Source organism: Colletotrichum higginsianum, chromosome 3, assembly GCF_001672515.1.
Source record: "Colletotrichum higginsianum IMI 349063 chromosome 3, whole genome shotgun sequence".
In the NCBI taxonomy this organism is placed as follows: Eukaryota; Fungi; Ascomycota; class Sordariomycetes; order Glomerellales; family Glomerellaceae; genus Colletotrichum; species Colletotrichum higginsianum.
In genome coordinates this window covers 3,468,091-3,486,018 of record NC_030956.1, presented here as the reverse complement: position 1 = coordinate 3,486,018, position 17,928 = coordinate 3,468,091, and the positions used below count along the sequence as shown (strand labels likewise).

The 17,928-nt window shown below is 55.9% G+C and overlaps 7 protein-coding genes across 7 annotated transcripts; 5 read left to right on the top strand and 2 right to left on the bottom strand.

The window, feature by feature from the left end:
• Positions 1–2,758: 2,758 nt before the first annotated feature.
• On the top strand, positions 2,759–5,068 carry CH63R_04580 (LAS seventeen-binding protein; the record flags this gene model as incomplete). Its single annotated transcript, XM_018299555.1, has 3 exons — positions 2,759–3,029; positions 3,111–3,116; positions 3,150–5,068. The coding sequence occupies 3 exons, from the start codon at positions 2,759–2,761 to the stop codon at positions 5,066–5,068; spliced, it is 2,196 nt and encodes a 731-aa protein (XP_018160801.1).
• Positions 5,069–5,904: 836 nt separating this feature from the next.
• Positions 5,905–8,468, top strand: CH63R_04579 (Chromatin remodeling complex subunit; the record flags this gene model as incomplete). Its single annotated transcript, XM_018299554.1, has 3 exons — positions 5,905–6,454; positions 6,536–8,354; positions 8,423–8,468. 3 exons carry the CDS (start codon positions 5,905–5,907, stop codon positions 8,466–8,468), a joined length of 2,415 nt encoding a protein of 804 aa, XP_018160800.1.
• Positions 8,469–9,264: 796 nt separating this feature from the next.
• On the bottom strand, positions 9,265–10,330 carry CH63R_04578 (SAP domain-containing protein; the record flags this gene model as incomplete). The annotated part of the gene is made up of 3 exons (XM_018299553.1): positions 9,265–9,605; positions 9,658–9,694; positions 9,746–10,330. The coding sequence occupies 3 exons, from the start codon at positions 10,328–10,330 to the stop codon at positions 9,265–9,267; spliced, it is 963 nt and encodes a 320-aa protein (XP_018160799.1).
• A 1,184-nt stretch (positions 10,331–11,514) lies between these two features.
• Positions 11,515–11,987, top strand: CH63R_04577 (Endoribonuclease L-PSP; the record flags this gene model as incomplete). Its single annotated transcript, XM_018299552.1, has 2 exons — positions 11,515–11,618; positions 11,699–11,987. The coding sequence occupies 2 exons, from the start codon at positions 11,515–11,517 to the stop codon at positions 11,985–11,987; spliced, it is 393 nt and encodes a 130-aa protein (XP_018160798.1).
• Positions 11,988–12,535: 548 nt separating this feature from the next.
• CH63R_04576 (YeeE/YedE family protein) lies at positions 12,536–13,590 on the bottom strand (the record flags this gene model as incomplete). The annotated part of the gene is made up of 2 exons (XM_018299551.1): positions 12,536–13,382; positions 13,445–13,590. 2 exons carry the CDS (start codon positions 13,588–13,590, stop codon positions 12,536–12,538), a joined length of 993 nt encoding a protein of 330 aa, XP_018160797.1.
• A 1,367-nt stretch (positions 13,591–14,957) lies between these two features.
• CH63R_04575 (Metallo-beta-lactamase superfamily protein) lies at positions 14,958–15,919 on the top strand (the record flags this gene model as incomplete). Its single annotated transcript, XM_018299550.1, has 2 exons — positions 14,958–15,444; positions 15,513–15,919. The coding sequence occupies 2 exons, from the start codon at positions 14,958–14,960 to the stop codon at positions 15,917–15,919; spliced, it is 894 nt and encodes a 297-aa protein (XP_018160796.1).
• A 589-nt stretch (positions 15,920–16,508) lies between these two features.
• Positions 16,509–17,653, top strand: CH63R_04574 (Zinc-binding dehydrogenase; the record flags this gene model as incomplete). The annotated part of the gene is made up of 2 exons (XM_018299549.1): positions 16,509–16,567; positions 16,627–17,653. 2 exons carry the CDS (start codon positions 16,509–16,511, stop codon positions 17,651–17,653), a joined length of 1,086 nt encoding a protein of 361 aa, XP_018160795.1.
• Between the last annotated feature and the right edge of the window lie 275 nt (positions 17,654–17,928).

The window sequence follows — 17,928 nt, the reverse complement described above, 5'->3', positions numbered from 1 at the left end:
CCGTTCCTTCGGACAATTGTTCGTATGGGACTCTTGGGTGCAGGAGTCACTGCGTTTGGCATTTGCCGCAACAAGCTGAGGCCTGTGATGCGAAGACGAGGACGACAGGCGAACTCGTGTCAAATTCGAGGCTTTGATGAATGGAAAACACTCTTGGGGGAGAGACATTGAAGACTCTCCACCCCCCCGGGCAGATGGATGAGGGGGCCGAGAGAGACATGGAAAGAGAGGCGTTGGATAAGACTGTGAATGGGAAGGAGCCACCCCACTTCGCGGCTGCCGTCGATGCATGCACGAGAACGGGGCAACTGCCATTTTTCTTTTCCTTTTCTCCTCTTCCTCCAAGACAGGCCAGAGCAGAGGGCAGGTTGCGACCCAGGTCACTCCAGTCTGCTCTGCAGATGAAGACGGAACTGTCGCTCATCATTCTGGTGGGTTGTAGATGTCAGCATGTGCATAGTTGCCGCGTCCCCGGCCGTCCCTCGCATAGCCAATGCTTCGCAACGGGCATAAGATCGAAAGACTAACACACCCACCCACCCACCCACACGCTCAGGTTAGAAGAAAGAGATAGAGAGAGAGAGAGAGAGAGGTGGTTAGCCTGATGCATGGATTAGGCTGCACGTCAAGGCGAGTCGAGAGTCAAGACAAGTGGGATCGGCCACGCCAACACCGTCCGTGTGCATGCTTGCGCCCAGACCCTTCTTTCCTATCGCCATGTCTTGGATTGGGAGTGCATTGCATGACCGGAGAAAAGGAGACGAGCGAGAGAACGGATCATCAGGGTCTGAAGGGGTCTCGGGCTCGCAACGAAATGACAAGGTTTCATGTCAATATGTCTCGAGGAGATGTCTGCGTGCCTTGCTTGTGATACCACCCGCCAGCATTCGTGAGGAAAGGGGGCCGAACAACCATCAGGCATCCTCACCAAGTCTTGAGCATCAAGTACATTGGTAGGTTGGTTGCTGTTGCAGCCTGCTTGCTCCCGTGCAAGTTGGTGTACCGCCCCCAAATCCGGGCTCAAGCAGCCAAGCAGCCCGTGTATGTGAGAAAGAGCAAGTATTCGTCCCTCGGCAAGTAAGCAACGGATCAGCTGCATAGGCACGCCGCACCAAATCGTGACGGTCTCGCCATCATCAGCATGCATGCACTTTGCTGTCACTCCGGACTAGTCTAGGCGTCTGGATTGTGAGGTCAGGCTGCATGACACTACCAGCAGGCGCAAGAGCTGCCTGACCCGCGTATTTATGAGTCGAACGTCGACAGGTACTCGCAGTACCTCATGTGCGCCACAAACCACGGGCATCCAACACTAACACCACACAGAGAGGCTCGCTAAGTCGCGAATACCTACCTCAGCTGAGAGTTCGGCTCCGCCCCAAGCCTACGTACTATTCCGGAACGCCTGGAAGCCTAGGAGTTCGCTCGGGAGGCGCTGGATCGGGCCAAACTTGCCATCACTTCACTTCGCCTGGCCTGTTTCCATCTTGCATCGACCAAGCAGGCGAAACCTTGGGCATAGTCAAGCTGTCAGCCAACAATTGCATTCACATTCGCACTCACACCGTCATCGTCCCACGCGGCCGTCAAGGCCCTCCTTACTGGTCGCCGGTCGGAACTTACCTTGTTTTCCTTCACCTTTTTAGTGTACATTGAGATACGTGGTATGCTCTTCCGAGACGCAAAGCAACATAGGGCCAAGGGGTTTTCCTCTTTGTTTATTTTTGTACCTGATCGGGACCTTGCTGGAGTCGTCTTGCTGTTTATCCACAGCGTCTACGACGTAGAGCAACTGAGCCACCTTCACAAATTGGGGTTGGATGCAGCACACTCTCGCCTCGACCTGCTCAGCATCGGGTGTCGCGGCTGGTCAAGACTCGAGACAACACAAGACGGAAAAAAGGAAAAGAAGGATTAAAAAAAAAACAAAAAAAACCTTGCTGTCACTAGGCCTGGCCTGGTCTGGTAGTGTTGGAGCTGGCTGTTGCGTTTTCCTTGAACTGAGCTCTGGTCCAGCAATGATACTAGGTACGGATACCTGGGCACTTAGGTAGTCAACAACAGCGACAGGGATCTCTTCTCCTCTGTCATCCCCGTCGCCCACGTCACCTGCGCGCACCACCCTCAGACCTTTTCTCGCAGTCTCTCAATTCTTTCCCAATTCTTTTCCTCCCTTGCCGCCCAAATCCCGATGCCCACACCACCTGTACCACGCTTGCTGCTGAGTACATACCTAAGCACAGGACTGACTGACACAAACACGCCCACTCCCCGCTTGGCCCACACCTAGACACACGCCCCCCCCCCCCCCTTTCCCGCTTCGTACTATGTAGGTACGCTATAGTTTGGGTGGTGAACCGTGACTCTGTTGCTGCTACAAGCAGCTGTCAGCACTTTCTTGCTGTGTGTCTCCCCGCCGCGCTGTTGCACCTTGCAGAGTCGCTACTTCGCCTGGCCTCTCTCGCAAAGTGGAGGAGGCTGAGTTGACCCGCTGGACCTGGATTGATCCTCTCTAACTAACAAAGCCCAATCCGCCCCCCCATTACCGGCTTCCTCTTCTTTCCATGATTCTTCAACTTCTTCCCATACCCGGCGGGAATCTAGAGACAAAGCGGCCGTTTCTTTCCTGTTATTTGTGAATGAGCAACACCGCAGACCCGTCGACGCATGTCGCTGCGTTCGTCCTCTCGTCCTCATCCGCGAACGGGGACAAGACATCACCGCCAACGCTCATAGCCCGTTTCCACGCCTCCGAACCATGCAACGGGTCTCGAGCTTCCTTCCGTCGTGGGAGGCCAGGAGGAGAAGTAACGCTAGCACAACGAGCAATGGCCGAAGCAGTATCGTCACCGCAAGCAGCGTCAAGTCCCCCCTCGAAAAGGTCTTTCGCTGGTCTAGCAAACCTCCTGCGCCGCTCACCACCGCCGCCCTCGCCTCGACCACTTCCCGCATCGGCCGCGAGGCTTTTTGGCCCGCCACCCTCGATGCCGAATGCGACCGATCTGCTCGCATATTGAAATCGTTTTGCTGTTAGTTGTTCTTGGCTCTTTTCTCGACCTTACTTGCTGTTGCCGGACCCCATTTGCCTCTTTTTTGTCGTACAATCTTAGCTGTCCGTCACTAACACCACTTTTCCCCTGCCTGTTCAGCCGACGGCTTCCTGGCACCCTTAGATGACCTATCCAATACTATTGACGCCAACGCCGAACCCAAAACGCCGGCACGCGTTTTCAAAAAGATACCCTCTCGCATAATACAAAATGCTGCCGGCATCGCCATCTTCACCTGTATGCGATCTGGTTTGTGGATGACCGGATCGGGCGGCTCAGGCATTCTCATCGCCCGCAAAGCCGACGGCACATGGTCGCCACCCTCGGGCATTATTCTGCACACACCCTCACTTAGCTTCATAATGGGCATTGACATATACGACTGTGTCCTGGTAATCAACAACATCGCCGCCCTTGAATCATTAATAACTAAACCGACCGTTACGTTGGGAGAGGACATTGGTCTCACCGCCGGACCGCTCGTAGCACTGGAGTCAACCGAAACCGAAAACAGGTGGAAGGACCTCGACAACACTGTTCTGACCTACATGAAGGCTAGGGGTCAGACACAAAACGTCAATTTGAACGGCTGCATTCTGACCGAGCGAGCAAACGAAAACGAAAAATTCTATGGCACCAATGTGACCGCCATGGATATTGCCGCAGGGAACGTGTCGAGGCACGTAGACGAGACACGCCCGCTATTTGAGGTCATCAAGGAAGCCGAGGGAAGGATCGACGCTGACCAGGCCATTCTGAAGAAGCTGTCAGCATTGCCGGCACCTGGAGATGCAATGATAGAGACGCCGAGAAGCTCGAGAAGCTCGCCGGCTTCGCCCAAGACTCCTTTTGGCATCCCTCTAGCGGACGATCCGGACCCATACGGTGTTCTCGCGTTGGAGATGGCGGGGTTGGAAATCCGAGAGGCCGGCACACGCCTGCGGCCCACGAGCAATCAGTTTGAGTTTCACCCGGCTCCGTCAAGCCCGGCTTTCTCAAGGTTCCGGCAGAGTGGTGAGACGTTCACGACCAAGAGCAATAGAGGCAGTCTGATGTCTACTAAGACGAGTCGTACTAAAATGTCCGAGGCATGGACGCAATCCAACCCGACGGGCACGCCATACACCTCGCCGAGCCAGAGCCAGAGCCAGAGCGAAGACGGAGCCTCGGTCAATAGTCTTCCTGTCCTGAAGGAACCGGAAGAGCCAGAGGAAGTGGACTACACCAAAATCGACTTCACTCCGCTGAGACAGATCAGCGGGAGCCACTCAATAGAGGGAACCGTAGTGACAGATAGTGACGACCATTTGCGAACCGACGCCAGCACCATGGATGATACGGCTACCAAGGCCTCCAGCGTTTACACCAAGGACGATGCCAGCGTAACCACCAAACAGGATGACGATAAGGTCGATGTACAGAACGTGGAGCAAGATGGCGACGCCGACGATGAGGATGACGATGTTGACGACGACGATGAAGAACCCGTCATCTTTGAGGTTGCCGCTGTGCAGCCCGCAGCCCGCACCGCCGTTCTGGCCGCCCCTATTCACGCCAAGGGTGCGCTGGTGACCATTCCCAAGAGAATCCCCCCGCCCTTGCCCGCGAGGAGCCCCATGAGGACCTCCCATGCCAGCAAGAGCGATATCGGGGATGTCAGCCATCTCCACAGCCCTCTTCAGTCTTCTTTCACTCCTTCACCCAGACAGTCGATCGACTCATCCTCCGTCCGAAGCACATCAGACAAGATCCCGTCGATTACGGAGACGGCGCCGGCCATGTCCGACGTTGAGAAGTTGGAGAACACCGATTCTGGCGTGACTGAGAAGTTTCAGGCAAACGATGTATCTGATTCCAAGACACATGCTGCCCAGGAGCTGGAGCAAGCGACGCCGATGGCACCTGGGGCCTTCCCGGATGAAGAGGAATTCATGACTCCTCTCGACATTCCGCTGAGGGAAGAAGCTGCGAGCATCGACTCGGGACGCATGGCTCCGAAAGCAGTCGACGCCGTATGATACCAAATTTGTTTTCACTTTGTTTTCTTTTTAAGCAGCACAGGCGTCACAGCACCATTCGGACGCAGTCACTCGCCCCGTTCCTCTCATTTGAGATGTGTGTGTTACAGGCGTTTCAGGGCATATACGATTGATCCTCGGTTGAGGATATCGAACCACTACTGCAAATAACGACAAACTTTATGACAGGCAAAAGGCGTTCACGGATGTACGAGATAAAAAACGGCCAGGCAAGGAAGCACCACAGCCATATGGATACCAGGTACGGGATTGTACCAAGGGATCAGGGAGAGCAATTTGCCAGGGGGAATTGGAGGCTAGTATTGTATAGAAACTTGGATATCGGGTGAGGCACAGCTGATTACGCTGGAACAACACATCATGGAGACTGGACTGGGGGGTTGCGACTCTGCAAGGCTGTGGTGTAACTTGACACTAAGAGAGAGAAAGAGAGAGAGCCCAGCCAATTACGTATTGTCTAAAGATAATGAACAATCATTTAGAACAGCCCCGGGCAGCCTGAACAGCAGGCCCAGCCGCATGATGGGACTTAATGACAAGCCGCACCGGCTGCTGCTTGGGTCTCGACATGCTTGAGCAGTTCGCTCTGGCTCTTTGGATATCTATGCCTTGCTTCGTTTCGTGTTAAAAAAACCACTCCCTTTCAAAACACCACGATCATATCTTTCAGCGTCACCACCCTTTCAACCCCAAAATTTGCATCACTGCACAAACTAGCTTTCATTATGAAGCCTTGCAACCTCATAGAGGTGGCTTGTGCCTGCCATCACTGCAATTCCCGGAAAATTGATAATGCGAGAGAAATGGCACGGACCATGTTACTGCCCCTGGGAATGGGTAGCTTTGGCATGGGCAGTGCCAACCCAGCTGGCAGCTCCAACTCCAATTCTTACGCGACCAGACTCCGGCCGCGATCCCGCCCGCCATCTGCCCCAGTTACGCCCAAGAAGACCTCCAAGACAGCTTCCAAAAAAGGCGCCGCCGCGACTCCACGGAACCAAGGCCTTCCCGCGCATATCGGATCGACGAGAACTCCCAGCGGCGCTCAGACAGCTGCGCGCGCCGGCAACATGTCGACCCAAACGGGCAAGTTCCGCGAGGACCAGGTCCTCATTATCTGTCCCGGCAGCCAGACAACCATGGCCCAGCTGGGATGCGGCGAGCTAACCCCGCCCATCCACCGTATCCCGACGCGCATGTTCAAGGACGCCGAGACGGACGAGTGGCGGCCCTTCCACACCTTCAAGCGCAAGAGGGCCGATGCCAATGGCGCGCTCGCCATTGACGGTCCGCGCACCGAGGAGGACGAGTACGAGTGGGTTGAGGATACGGACTCGACCGAAGGCGCCATCTACCCGTTGAAAGGTACGATCGAGGGTTGATTGCGCGGGTCGCATTATCTTTCCCTCTCTCGAAGTCCGGAGTGCTAATTGATTACTCACATAGGCGGCCGCATTGTAAACATGGAAGCTTTCCTTGCCTTTCTCGACCATGTTCACAGCATGCTTACGACCACGTACCACAACACCCCGATCATGCTCATGGCGTCACCTCAATGGTGCCGCCCCGATATCGAGACTCTCGCGCGCTACATTTTCGAGAAGACCCGGACGCCCGCCCTCTGTATGATCCACAGCGGCATTGCTACTCAGTACGGCCTCAAGTGGCCCGCCCTCACCGTGGTCGACATTGGCTACGAGAAAGTCGATGTCACCTGCATACACGAGGGTCGCGTTGTCAACCACGGAGAGCTCGGCGCGCCCAACCCGGAACGCTTCATCTCTGGCGGAGAAATGTTCACGCGCAAGCTGCTCGAGAAGCTCAAAGACAAGGACTTCACTTACGACATGGCCGAACAGCTGAAGAAGAGCCACATCTGCGAGGTCCTTCCTTATGCGCCCAACGCCCCCGACCTCGTGGAGCTTCCGACGACCCAGACGGCCGGCATTCCGTCCGGTGCGCTTATCCCTGAGGCGGCTGCACTCGCCGAGCCCGCTGCGCGACCTGTTCTTCCTAGCAGCATCGAAGAAGAGCTGGAGGAGAAGGTGGCCGACGAAGGTGTTCTCGACGTTGCCACGATCGTCACAAGTGGAAACGCGCGTGACTTCCTTGCCAAGAAGGAGAAAGAGAAGCAAAAGGGCGGCAGGAAGGCCAAGATCGTACAGGAACCCGAGGCCGCGAAGCAGATCCGCCTGCCCAACTCGAAGCGAACCCACAACACGTTCCACTTTGAAGAAGTGGTCATGGAGGAGGTACAGCCGCCCAAGCCCGAGGAACCCAAGCCTGAGGAACCCAAGCCCGAGGAACCTAAGCCAGAGGAACCTAAGCCCGAGGCCACTGGTGAGCCCAAGAAGGAGGAGCCCGTCGCCACGACCGAGACCAAGGACGTGGAGATGACGGACGGTCCCAAGCTCGTAGACGGCGCCGCTTCTGCGCCTACCGACGGTGAAGTTCGACCTGCCGAGACCTCTGACCCCGCAGCCCCTGCAACGGCTCCGGAGACGAATGGAGTAAGCGCCCAGCCCGCCGCCACTTCGAATGATGCTGTCGCTGCTACCAACGGCGCGTCCCAACCCCCCCAGCTGCAGGCCAAGCGCGTCCGTCGCGACATCGAGGTTGGTCTTGAGCGCTTCACCTTCGCCGACCGCGGCGAGATCGACCGCATCGTAACCACCATCTACCGTACTGTGCAGGGCATCGAGGACATGTACATGCGCCCCGCGTGCTGGGACAACCTCGTCTTCGTCGGCAACGGCTCGCGTCTGCGTGGCCTCAAGGACAACGTTCTCCAGACCCTCCTGGCCCGCCACCTCATCTCCCCCAGCACGGCCACCATGTTCACCTCGGAGCTGCCCTCCAACTTGGCCACGCCTACGGGCACCGGAGCGCAGACCCCCACGGGCTCCTTCACGGGCGCCCCGCACCAGCTCCCGGCCAACGCTGTCGCAGGCTCCTCCGGCGTCAACCCCCTTCTGCAGGCCGCCACGACTGCCTCGGCCCAGAACCAGGGCACGCCCGGCCCCTCGGGAAGTGGCGACGCCGCCACCGGCACCCATTCCGGACATCACTTCCACAGCCAGACACCCACGAGCATCAAGCTCGCCACCCTGCCGACGTACCTGAGCGAGTGGAACAAGAACGGCTTCGAGGAGGCCATGTTCCTCGGCGCCCAGGTCGCCGCGCGCATCGCCTTCTGCCAGCACAACCTCGATATGGCCGGCCTCGAGGCTCAGCGCCAGGCAAGCCTGAGCAGAGTTGATTACAAGTCAGTCCCCCCCCCGTCTGATTCTTGCTCCTCGGGACCATGTTTGCTGACCAGCCTTGATCTCACAGCGAGCTCGGTCCCAAGGGCGTTCGCACTCATTCCATGCTTAAGTAAGTAGTCTCATGGCCGACGAGGAATCCATCCCCCGGCAAGTAAGTGACAACGACAAGGCGTGGCTGGGTTGGGATGTTCCGGACAAAAGGGGGGGTGGGGGTTACCTCCTCAGGTCCTACCATTTCGCCTCGCCTCTGTGTTTTCGAGTGTCTCATCTGTGTCGACAGATGATGGCCATTCTCCCTCTTCCCCCTTTCTTTGATTTTCTTCTCGCGTTCTGGAGTTCTATGGGCATATCAAAAAACAAACCTCAGGGTGTGAGGCGTGGGGGACTTTTTTATTATTATCTTTATCGTGGCCACAATTGGTATGTTTGTTTAATGAAGAAGAGGATGGGCACCTGGCTTTTTCCCTTCCGACAACAAGGAGAGACGGATTGGGGTACAGAGGCTTATCCCCCACTCGTCTAGGAAGAGTGGATGACGAGAGCCGGCAAACTTTATTGTATGATAGTCCCAAAGGATACCTTAGGTATAGAATCCTCCTGAATCAGGTCCGAACCGTGGCAAGAAAATTGAACTTGGATGAGACACGCGGTGAGTACGAAACATTGAGTGTTCGTTCAGCAACTGTTCAGTCTATGGTGGGAACTTGAGATAAACGAGGAGCCGTGCTTCCTCCTACGTAAGAACATTGTTCAGCAAATAAATAGTACTGTCAAACCGAATGCCATTACTCCTCCCTCGATGTCGGTCAGATCCTGCTTTCTACTCTCACTTCCTGTCCATCACTCATTCTCGTGGCTTCGGAACTCTCGTGGCACCACTTGTAGATCTCATTCATATGGGGTCGCTCCTTAGACAGCCGCTGGCGACCAGTCGCCCTGGCAAACGGCACAATTGACACCCCAGCCGCTGTGCTCCTCTGCATACACATCAAAGCAGGAAGAGTGCGTGTGGTTGCCACACTTGGCGCAGCAGACTGTCTGCGCTTTGCCAATGTCCTTGAAGCAGACCGGGCAGCACTTGCCGTCCTTCGACTTGGGGACGCCATCTGACATAGAGGTGTCGGTGCTTGCCTCGGCCGCGGTAAAGCGTACCTTGGGCGCGCGGTCGAGAAGCTTAGTGAGTTCTTCACGAAAGAGGGTTCTCTGGGGGAGCAGCTCGGCCGGGGCATGGAGAACATGCGTCAGGACGACTGCCACTTGTCAGTAGATGCCTGGTTAAGGGACAGGACCGATTAGGCTCACAAATGATATGCTTGCAGTTACTCTTGGGCCGGTAGTTCTGGGTATAAGTCAGTAACTGTGGCAAACGGATTCTTGAGCTACAACGTACAATGCTCGAGCAGGTACAGGAAGTCTTTCCGCCAACCTTGACTTGATAGGCATCGGAGCCCGATCCACGAACGTCGACAGTAAATCCCAGCGAGCCGTCATAGTTGTCCTGCTGCTTGATGATGTACATCGACTCCTGCATAGCCTTTTTGGTGGCGCTGATGTGACCTTTCTCTTCCGGGTTGGCCCAGAAGCGTTTTTCTCCACTAGCACTGGCCTTCTGGGAGATGGGACCAAAGGCATGGTTTTCGGGTGCCTCCCTGATGGCAACAGTCTCGGGCTTATAGGTCCTCCAGCCCCTCAGCCTCTCCATCAGCTCCTTTTTCTTGCCATTGTCGGGCATCTCCCTCATGGCGAGCTGCTCTTTGAGCATGGGGACTGTAAGCTTGGTCAAGTCGGCATCATCAGCAACCGGTCCCGTGTTCACACCATAAGTACAAAGACCAAGACGCGTGAGACGGGGCACGTCCGGAGGGTACTGCAGGTATTTGGGCTTTCGCCGGGGTGTCGACTTGGTCTGGCTCTGGGCTTCGTCGTCCCGGTTCTCGTCCGAGACATAGCCCAGGAAAGAGGACGGGGCCGACATATCTGAAGACAGAATACTGTATATTTTGATGGGGATAGGTCGTTCTTCTCGGGGCTTTTCAGTTGGTGATGGAACCTCAGGCAAACTCAGTGGCATTTGGCGAGGAGATGGTCGAAGGGATTGTCAATGAGAGCGAAGAGGAATGTTGGGTAATGGAGGTGCGTGGGAGGGCGAGGTGCTTGAGGGGTTTTCTATGCGAAGAGAAGAGTGCTTGTGTGTTGCGCCTTCCTGCTTTCCAGTTTGCTTCTGGAAGGAGCTGATAGCATAGGCACGATTGACTTCCACTGAGGCAGTTACGTTTCGGAAGAGGTGACAAACAGAGCAAGTGGCATTCTACCTAAGGCAGGTTCTAGCATGCAAATACAATTTACCTAGGGAAGGCAGCGGCTGCCGGATCCAACCAAGGGCTTCCAGGCGGTTTGAGCGTCTGGTGTTTCGAGACTTACCTCGTCCTGAGGAAAGCAGCCAATTCTTCCACTACCTCACTCGCCGAGGTATGCCTAAAATTAGGGGCTAGGTCGAAGTTTAAAGGCAGCCAAATATACACGGTCGGCTTCTAAGGATGTTGTTTCATACCTCCTCAAGAAGTTGTGGGACAATGCCTATTTCGGCCCTGCCGGTGTAAGCACATATCCCACCCACTGCAGTATTTGCTCGGTGAGCTCGGTAAGCATGGCGGTCCTCTGGCTCGCTTTCGGTCTCAATGTGTACCTCCGAACTACCTATTCTCGCTAACGTGCGGCCCCATGCGATGGACTTGGGAAACCATCGGAACAGCTGCATGACATGGGTGGGGATGTTCATCGAAGTAGGTAAGTATGCATGTCTAAGTAACGATGCTGAAGCACCCCCTGTACAGCCAGAGCAACTTTACTAAGGATGAGTCAATAAGAGGGCTTACCCCTGTTGTCCCAATATGGTATTTTGATGTTGGACACCAAGCCTCCGATTGGTTTCACTCAGATACCCTGTCTAAGTCACAAAATCGTCCTGCGTGAATGAAATGGCACAAGTGAGTCAACTATGAGCGAGTTGCTTGGCCTAAAAACCTCGTTCCCATGTCCTGCTTGGTCCCCCTTTCTCTCCTTTAGCACCTGTACCAACTCTTCTTACGTCTTGCCAATTCCGGCAACACAATACTTCCCACCAGAGCCCATAACCTTTTGTTGCTTCTCTTAGCCAACATGGCCAGACGAAACATCAGCTCGGGGTCCGCCTTCGAGACGCAAATCGGCTACTCCCGTGCCGTAGTCTCGGACGATTTTGTTTTCGTGTCCGGTACCACAGGGTTCGTATCTCACTGTCCACCTTATTCCAAAATACCCCCCCGGCGTGTCTCGGTCTCCTAAATCGTTGTTGTTGGAGCAGTTACAACTACCAAACCAGCGCCATCTCCGCCGATGTCGTCGAGCAGACGGAGCAAGCGATGCAGAACATCGCCGCTGCCCTCGCCGAGGCTGGTGCCCAGATCGAGGACGTCGTACGCGTGCGCTACATCCTCCCGGACCGGAGAGACTTCCAAAAGACCTGGCCCGTCCTCCAAAAGTACTTTGGCGAAGTGAGACCCGCGGCCACCATGGTTCAGGCCGGGTTGATGGAGGATGCGATGAAGATTGAGATCGAGGTGACGGCCAAAAAAGGTGGTGTTGGTCAGTAGGAACTCCTAAAGGAAGTGGCCTGTGATGCAGGGGTTTGCTGTCCTGATTTCGAATCGTAGAACAAGGATGGAGAAACAGGCAAAATGTCCAGTTACCTCGTCAGGGTGATCGTCTCCCCTACACCCTCGTCCTATACCATTTGGCAAGTGACCTCCAAGTTTTCAACTACATACTTTGGAAGAAATGGTTGTCCTTGGACCATTCACCGCAGCTTTAGTCCCCGAGTTCTGAATAGAGCTTGATTTGATGGGGAAAAGGAGTTCATCGGCGACCACTCAAGTTTCCAAACAACCCGACGAGCTCCGGGATGCAGCCGTAGCTATTGCCTTTTCCAACGGGGCACTTTCAGACGAACGGGCTTCGTGCAGCCTTCCTAATCAAAATCCCAGGTTCGGTAGCGCGGGAGTTACCCAACCGCCGGCCAGTAAATGAACATCCACTAGTCCAGGATGGATCCAAATTTTCAAGCCATGCTTGGAATAGAGAGCGATGAGGTCTTCAGGCTGCGCCAGAGCTATGCAGTATCAAACAAATCCACACCCTACCACTAGTAAAAATACGGGGCAACCAGAGCTCCAGCACCAAACATGGAGATGACAGTAACGAAGCTGGCCGTCGAGAACACAGAGACACCGCTGAGCCCGTGTCCGGACGTGCAGCCTCCCGCGATCCTGGAGCCCAACCCAATGAGAAACCCACCCGCAGCAGCCAGCGAAGGCGACACAGCCGTGTCAGCAGCACCCAGCGCAAAATCGGGGTATGCCTTGGCGAGCGCCCACGCCCCGGCGGCCAGGCTCGCCGAGAAGAGGATGTTGCCGTACGAAGCGGGCTTTCCCTTCTCCCCGCCGCCGCGGGCCGCCCACCAGAAATACCGCCCGATCTCGTCGTACGATGTCGACACGCCAAGCATCGACTTGCGTGTGAGCAGGGAGAAGAGCTGCGCGAGACCGATCACGAGCCCGCCGACCGTAGGCGCGACGACGGCATAGGGGCTGGCGGGGGTATACTTCATAGTCGCGTAGACGATGCCAGCGAAAAGGGCCTCGAACCCGACGAACGCAACGGCCCTGCTGACACCAACACGCTGGTAGACAGTGAGCCTCGGGTTCTCAGGCCCCGCGGCGGCGGTGTTGCTGGTGATGAGCTTCTGCAGGGAGCCGGTCCAGGCGATGCCGGCTGCGGTGGCGCCGGCCAGGACGTAGACGCCGGACTTGGTGCCTACGGCAATCTGGGCGAGGACGGTACCCGGGCAGGAACCCGAGAAGGCCATTCCAGCACCGAGGAGGGCGCCGCCGAGGATGTTGCCATCATACTGGGAGAAGAGGCCCAGTCGGGAGGGGCTACGGGGCTTGGGACGGACGTAGCCCAGGTTGTCCAGGGTAAGGACGATGAGGCTGGGGAAATTGTGTTGGTTGTGAGAGATTCGAGGCGGGTGGACTCGGTTGCGGCGACTTACGTGCTGCTGGCGGCCGCCGCGAGAAAGGCCTGGACCATGTGCCAGTTCTCGAACTTGAGCTGGGCGATGATGACGGAGGGCTGGTACACGCCCGCTGCCACGAGGGCGGCACCGAAGGCGGCGCCGGACAGGACGGTCGTTGCCATCGCTCGATCACGAGGAGTTGATTTCAACGCTGCTTCTGGAATGAACGGGTGTAGCCGCGATGTGTGTGTGTATGTGTGTATATGTGTTGGTTGAGAGATTTTCGAAAGCCGGTAGGAATAAGAAAGCGGCGATGTGTAGTCAACAGTCTTTCGATGGCTGTCAAACCGGCAGGCGTCTCAGATCAACTTATACAACTTTTAGTAAGAACTCCGGGAGATGGCAGACAGGAAGGGCTGTCGCATACAAGACGCCGGACTTTGCCAGTTCTCCGTTGCTTAGTGAATCAAGTCCAGGGCCTACGAGTCGTCGGGGACTACGCATGTAGAAGAGAGGCGGAAATGTGGTTCCGGTAGCAGGGCCCAGTTATTAAATCTCTAGTGTTAAAGGTCAACACCCTTGAATGACAAGGGGGGAATCCCCTGCTAACGGGTCCTCCATTTGCAGTAGCTCATCCGCATCTGTACTCTGTATCGCATCCAAGATATGGAATTACTACAACCAGCTCGTTCGGTTTAGCTCGTTGAAAAGGATGTGCTTTACTAGTCACTGGCGGGAGGTGGCGTAGACTTATGCCCTTCTGGACGCGATGACGCCTTTCCTGAGCTCGCTAACAACATGGCGCTAACTATGTACTTCCCAAATCGCAATGGTATCGGTGGCGAATGCTTGAGGCTGTCTCAAAAAAGGGCATGATCTGTTGTAACGAAGAGGTAAATGAAAAAGAGAGGGAAAAAGGGGATAGAAAAGGCAGAAAAGTGATAAAGTCTTCCGCAAGAGGCTTGTCCGCTTTTGAAGACAAACACGCGGCCAGAAAGGGAAAGAAAACAATGCGAATGGCGCATGAGCCAATCAACCAATATGGAAAGATGACGGGGTCAACATCTTGACTCCTGAAGCGACGACAAAGATTGGCGACATGGAGGGATCATTAAGGTTGCAGCAACCCGCATGGGGATGAAAAGGAGCCTCCATTCAGGGATGTTTGACCCCGAAAACCAGGGGGAGGACGGCGACCTCGAAGAGAAACGGTCGCCGACGTCAGGGAAGGTGCTACTGCTGCGCACGGGCGTCGCCGGGGACTCAAGACTGGGCTTGCTTCACCTTCACCAGATATGCTTCATCTCCGGGGGTGAGATTGCCCGATGCTGCTGGACTTCTCGGTGACTGCCTCTGTGACCAGCAGGATCCTTGACGCCCATCGGCCGGTGGCATATTGAACGGCGAAGGCGAGATGGCATGTCGCGGAATGCCCAGTATAAGACTCGGGCTAAACCGGCACACTGGTAGAGACAAACACCGTCTGGTGAACAACAACCGCAAGTTGTATAACGAATTGCTCCCCAGACCCCTCATAGCATCATCAAACATGGCCCATGAGCCCATCATTCACGACATCTTCGAGCCGTCGACAGGCACGTGGCAGTATATTGTCGCCGACCTCCCCACTAAGGCCGCTATAATCATCGACCCAGTCCTCGACTTCGATCCGGCAACGAGCGCCATCTCGACGCAGACAGCCGATGGCCTCCTTGAAGTTATTTGGGAGTTGGGCTACAAGGTCGTCGGTATTCTCGAGACACACGTCCATGCCGACCATCTGACGGCGGCCAAATACCTCCAGTCTCGTTTGCGGGAGGCGCAGGCCGGCGCGGCTCCAGACATCTGCATTGGCGGGCGCATCAAGGTTGTTCAAGAGAGGCTCAGCGAAAAGTACGGCATCGAGAAGGAGGAGTTCGCCAGCGCCTTTGACCGTTTCTTTGCCGACGATGAAGTGTTTGGGATTGGAAAACTCGAGGCCACAGCTCTCCATCTGCCGGGCCACACTCCTGACCATATGGGATACTTGATCGGGTGTGAGTGCCCGCGACGCTTACAAAAGTTGATCAGAAAGGGGCGGGGGCTGCTGCTGACTTGAACACAGCAAACGTCTTCGCAGGTGACTCCCTCTTCAACCACGACGTCGGCTCCGCGCGTTGCGACTTCCCTGGCGGCAACGCCAGAGACCTCTTCGCATCTACCCGGCGGCTTTTGAGCCTACCTGAGGACACCAAGATATGGACTGGGCTCGACTACCCGCCGGCGGGGCGCGGCCCTGTGGCGGCGACGAATGTTGCTCAGCAGAAGACCCAGAATAAGCACCTCGCGCAGAGCGCTACGGAGGACGAATTCGTCAACTGGCGCGAGGAGCGGGATTCGGGGCTCGGTGAGCCCAGGCTTATGCATTGGGCGCTGCAGTTCAATATAAGGGCCGGCAACATGCCTGGTCCGAACAAGAACGGGGATCGCTTGCTGCACGTGCCTGTCAGAATACAGGGTGCGACTTGGTGAGAAAATATTTGCCGCCGAGGATTAGCAATAGATAGGTAGGTTCCTTGTATGTAGAGGTGTATTGAGTTGTGAGAAGTTGCCGTTGGTGGGTGCCTAGTTGTTGATTGGCAGATGTCATAAGCCATACTCGAATGTTAGTTAGCATGACCAAGCCTCTGTCTACAAAACCGAGTCTCCGCGTGGGCTATGTGAGGTTTTGCCATCGGGTCGGAGAAGTGATCCCAGTGTTGGTGTTTTGGAAAAGTGCCGTGGCCCGTGGCTCATGTCGCGCTTCTCAGCCCAGAGAAAGTACCGAGGTTCCAGGCGGCCGCTATGCATCGTCATCGAATGCGGGGAGGGGGGCCGATCCCCGGCTGTGCGGAGGATGACGCTGAACCCTGACGCCGGGGGGTGGACGACTCCTTCCCCACACAATCATGCCGCCTCCGTCGGCGTCGGCATATGGCTTTCCACCTTAAAAATACTCAATCGTCCTCTGTTGTATAAAACTGGCGGAGCACCGTATTGCTGTCGGTTGCCGGTAGTATCCTTGTTCGCTACATAAGTCACCATATAAACCTCGAGGCAGCAGATATAGAAACATTTGACAATGCCTCACTCCATCACCGTCAAACAGATCGAGGGGAAACCCGGCGCTGTCTACTATCCGTGAGTCCCGTCCCCCGTCATCATTGCAGACTGGCCTCCCAGAGGCTTACCCTTCTCAGCCTCCAACTCAATGAAGTTCCCAAGCCGTCTCCAGGGCCCAAAGACGTCCTGGTCCGTCTGACTGCCGCGGCTCTCAACCACCGCGACCTCTTCATCCGACGCCATCTCTACCCGGGCATATCATTCGACCACCCGATGCTCGCAGACGGCTATGGCATCGTCGTTGAGGTTGGGAAAGATGCAAGCCAGGACCTCCTGAACAAGGCGGTTCTCATCACGCCAAGCCGTGGCTGGGCCTCCAGCCCCGACGGGCCGGAAGACATCCGCAAGTTCAGTGTCATCGGCGCCACAAAGATCTATCCCGACGGCACCGCGCAAGACTACCTCGCTCTTCCCGAGACCGAGGTTGAGCTGGCCCCGGAGCACCTCACGCCCGTAGAGGGAGCTGCCCTCTCCCTGGTCGGACTGACCGGGTGGCGCGCGCTGGTGACCAAGAGCGGGAACGCTGAGAAGGGCAGAAACATCCTTGTCACCGGCATTGGCGGCGGCGTAGCGCTCCAGGTCCTCCAGTTTGCAGTCGCATTCGGCTGCAACGTCTACGTGACATCCGGCGACGAGGCCAAGCTTGAGAAAGCCAAGAAGCTGGGCGCCGCCGGGGGTGTGAACTACAAGAAGCCCGGGTGGGAAAAGGACCTCCAGGCCCAGCTCCCCAAGTCGCGGCCGTACCTCGACGCCGTCATCGATGGTGCAGGCGGCGATATTGTAGGCAAGGCGGTCAAGGTGCTTAAGCCGGGCGGCGTCATCAGCCAGTACGGCATGACGGTGTCGCCGCAGATGGATTGGCTGATGCAGGCAGTGCTCAAGCATGTGGAACTCAAGGGTACGACCATGGGGTCGCGGGAGGAGTTTAGGGACATGGTTGCCTTTGTGAGAGAAAAGAAGATCAGGCCGGTTGTGAGCCGGGTGGTCACTGGGCTGACGAATCTGGAGGGTATTGATGGGCTTTTCAAGGACATGGACGCCGGGACGCAGTTTGGCAAACTTGTCATCAAGTTTGAAGAGGAACCGGCTTCTCCCAAGCTATGAGAAGCAAGTCTATGTCTGGATATACAACCGAGGGATCCAGCTTAATCGCCATGATCCGTATCACATGTTTTGGCGTGAGTAAAGAACCTTAGCAAATGAAGTTGACTTTGCCGTACTGGGTTGCAAGCACTCAGGAAAAGAAAATGTCCCGACTGGGTTGGTTTGTGACCATGGCCAGCAATGAATCCTCACATGTATGGGCTTTTTCTTCTTCCTGTTTTGCGGTTTCGGAAGAGACAGTAGTATAGCTACCTAGCCATCCAAATTCCCCTAGA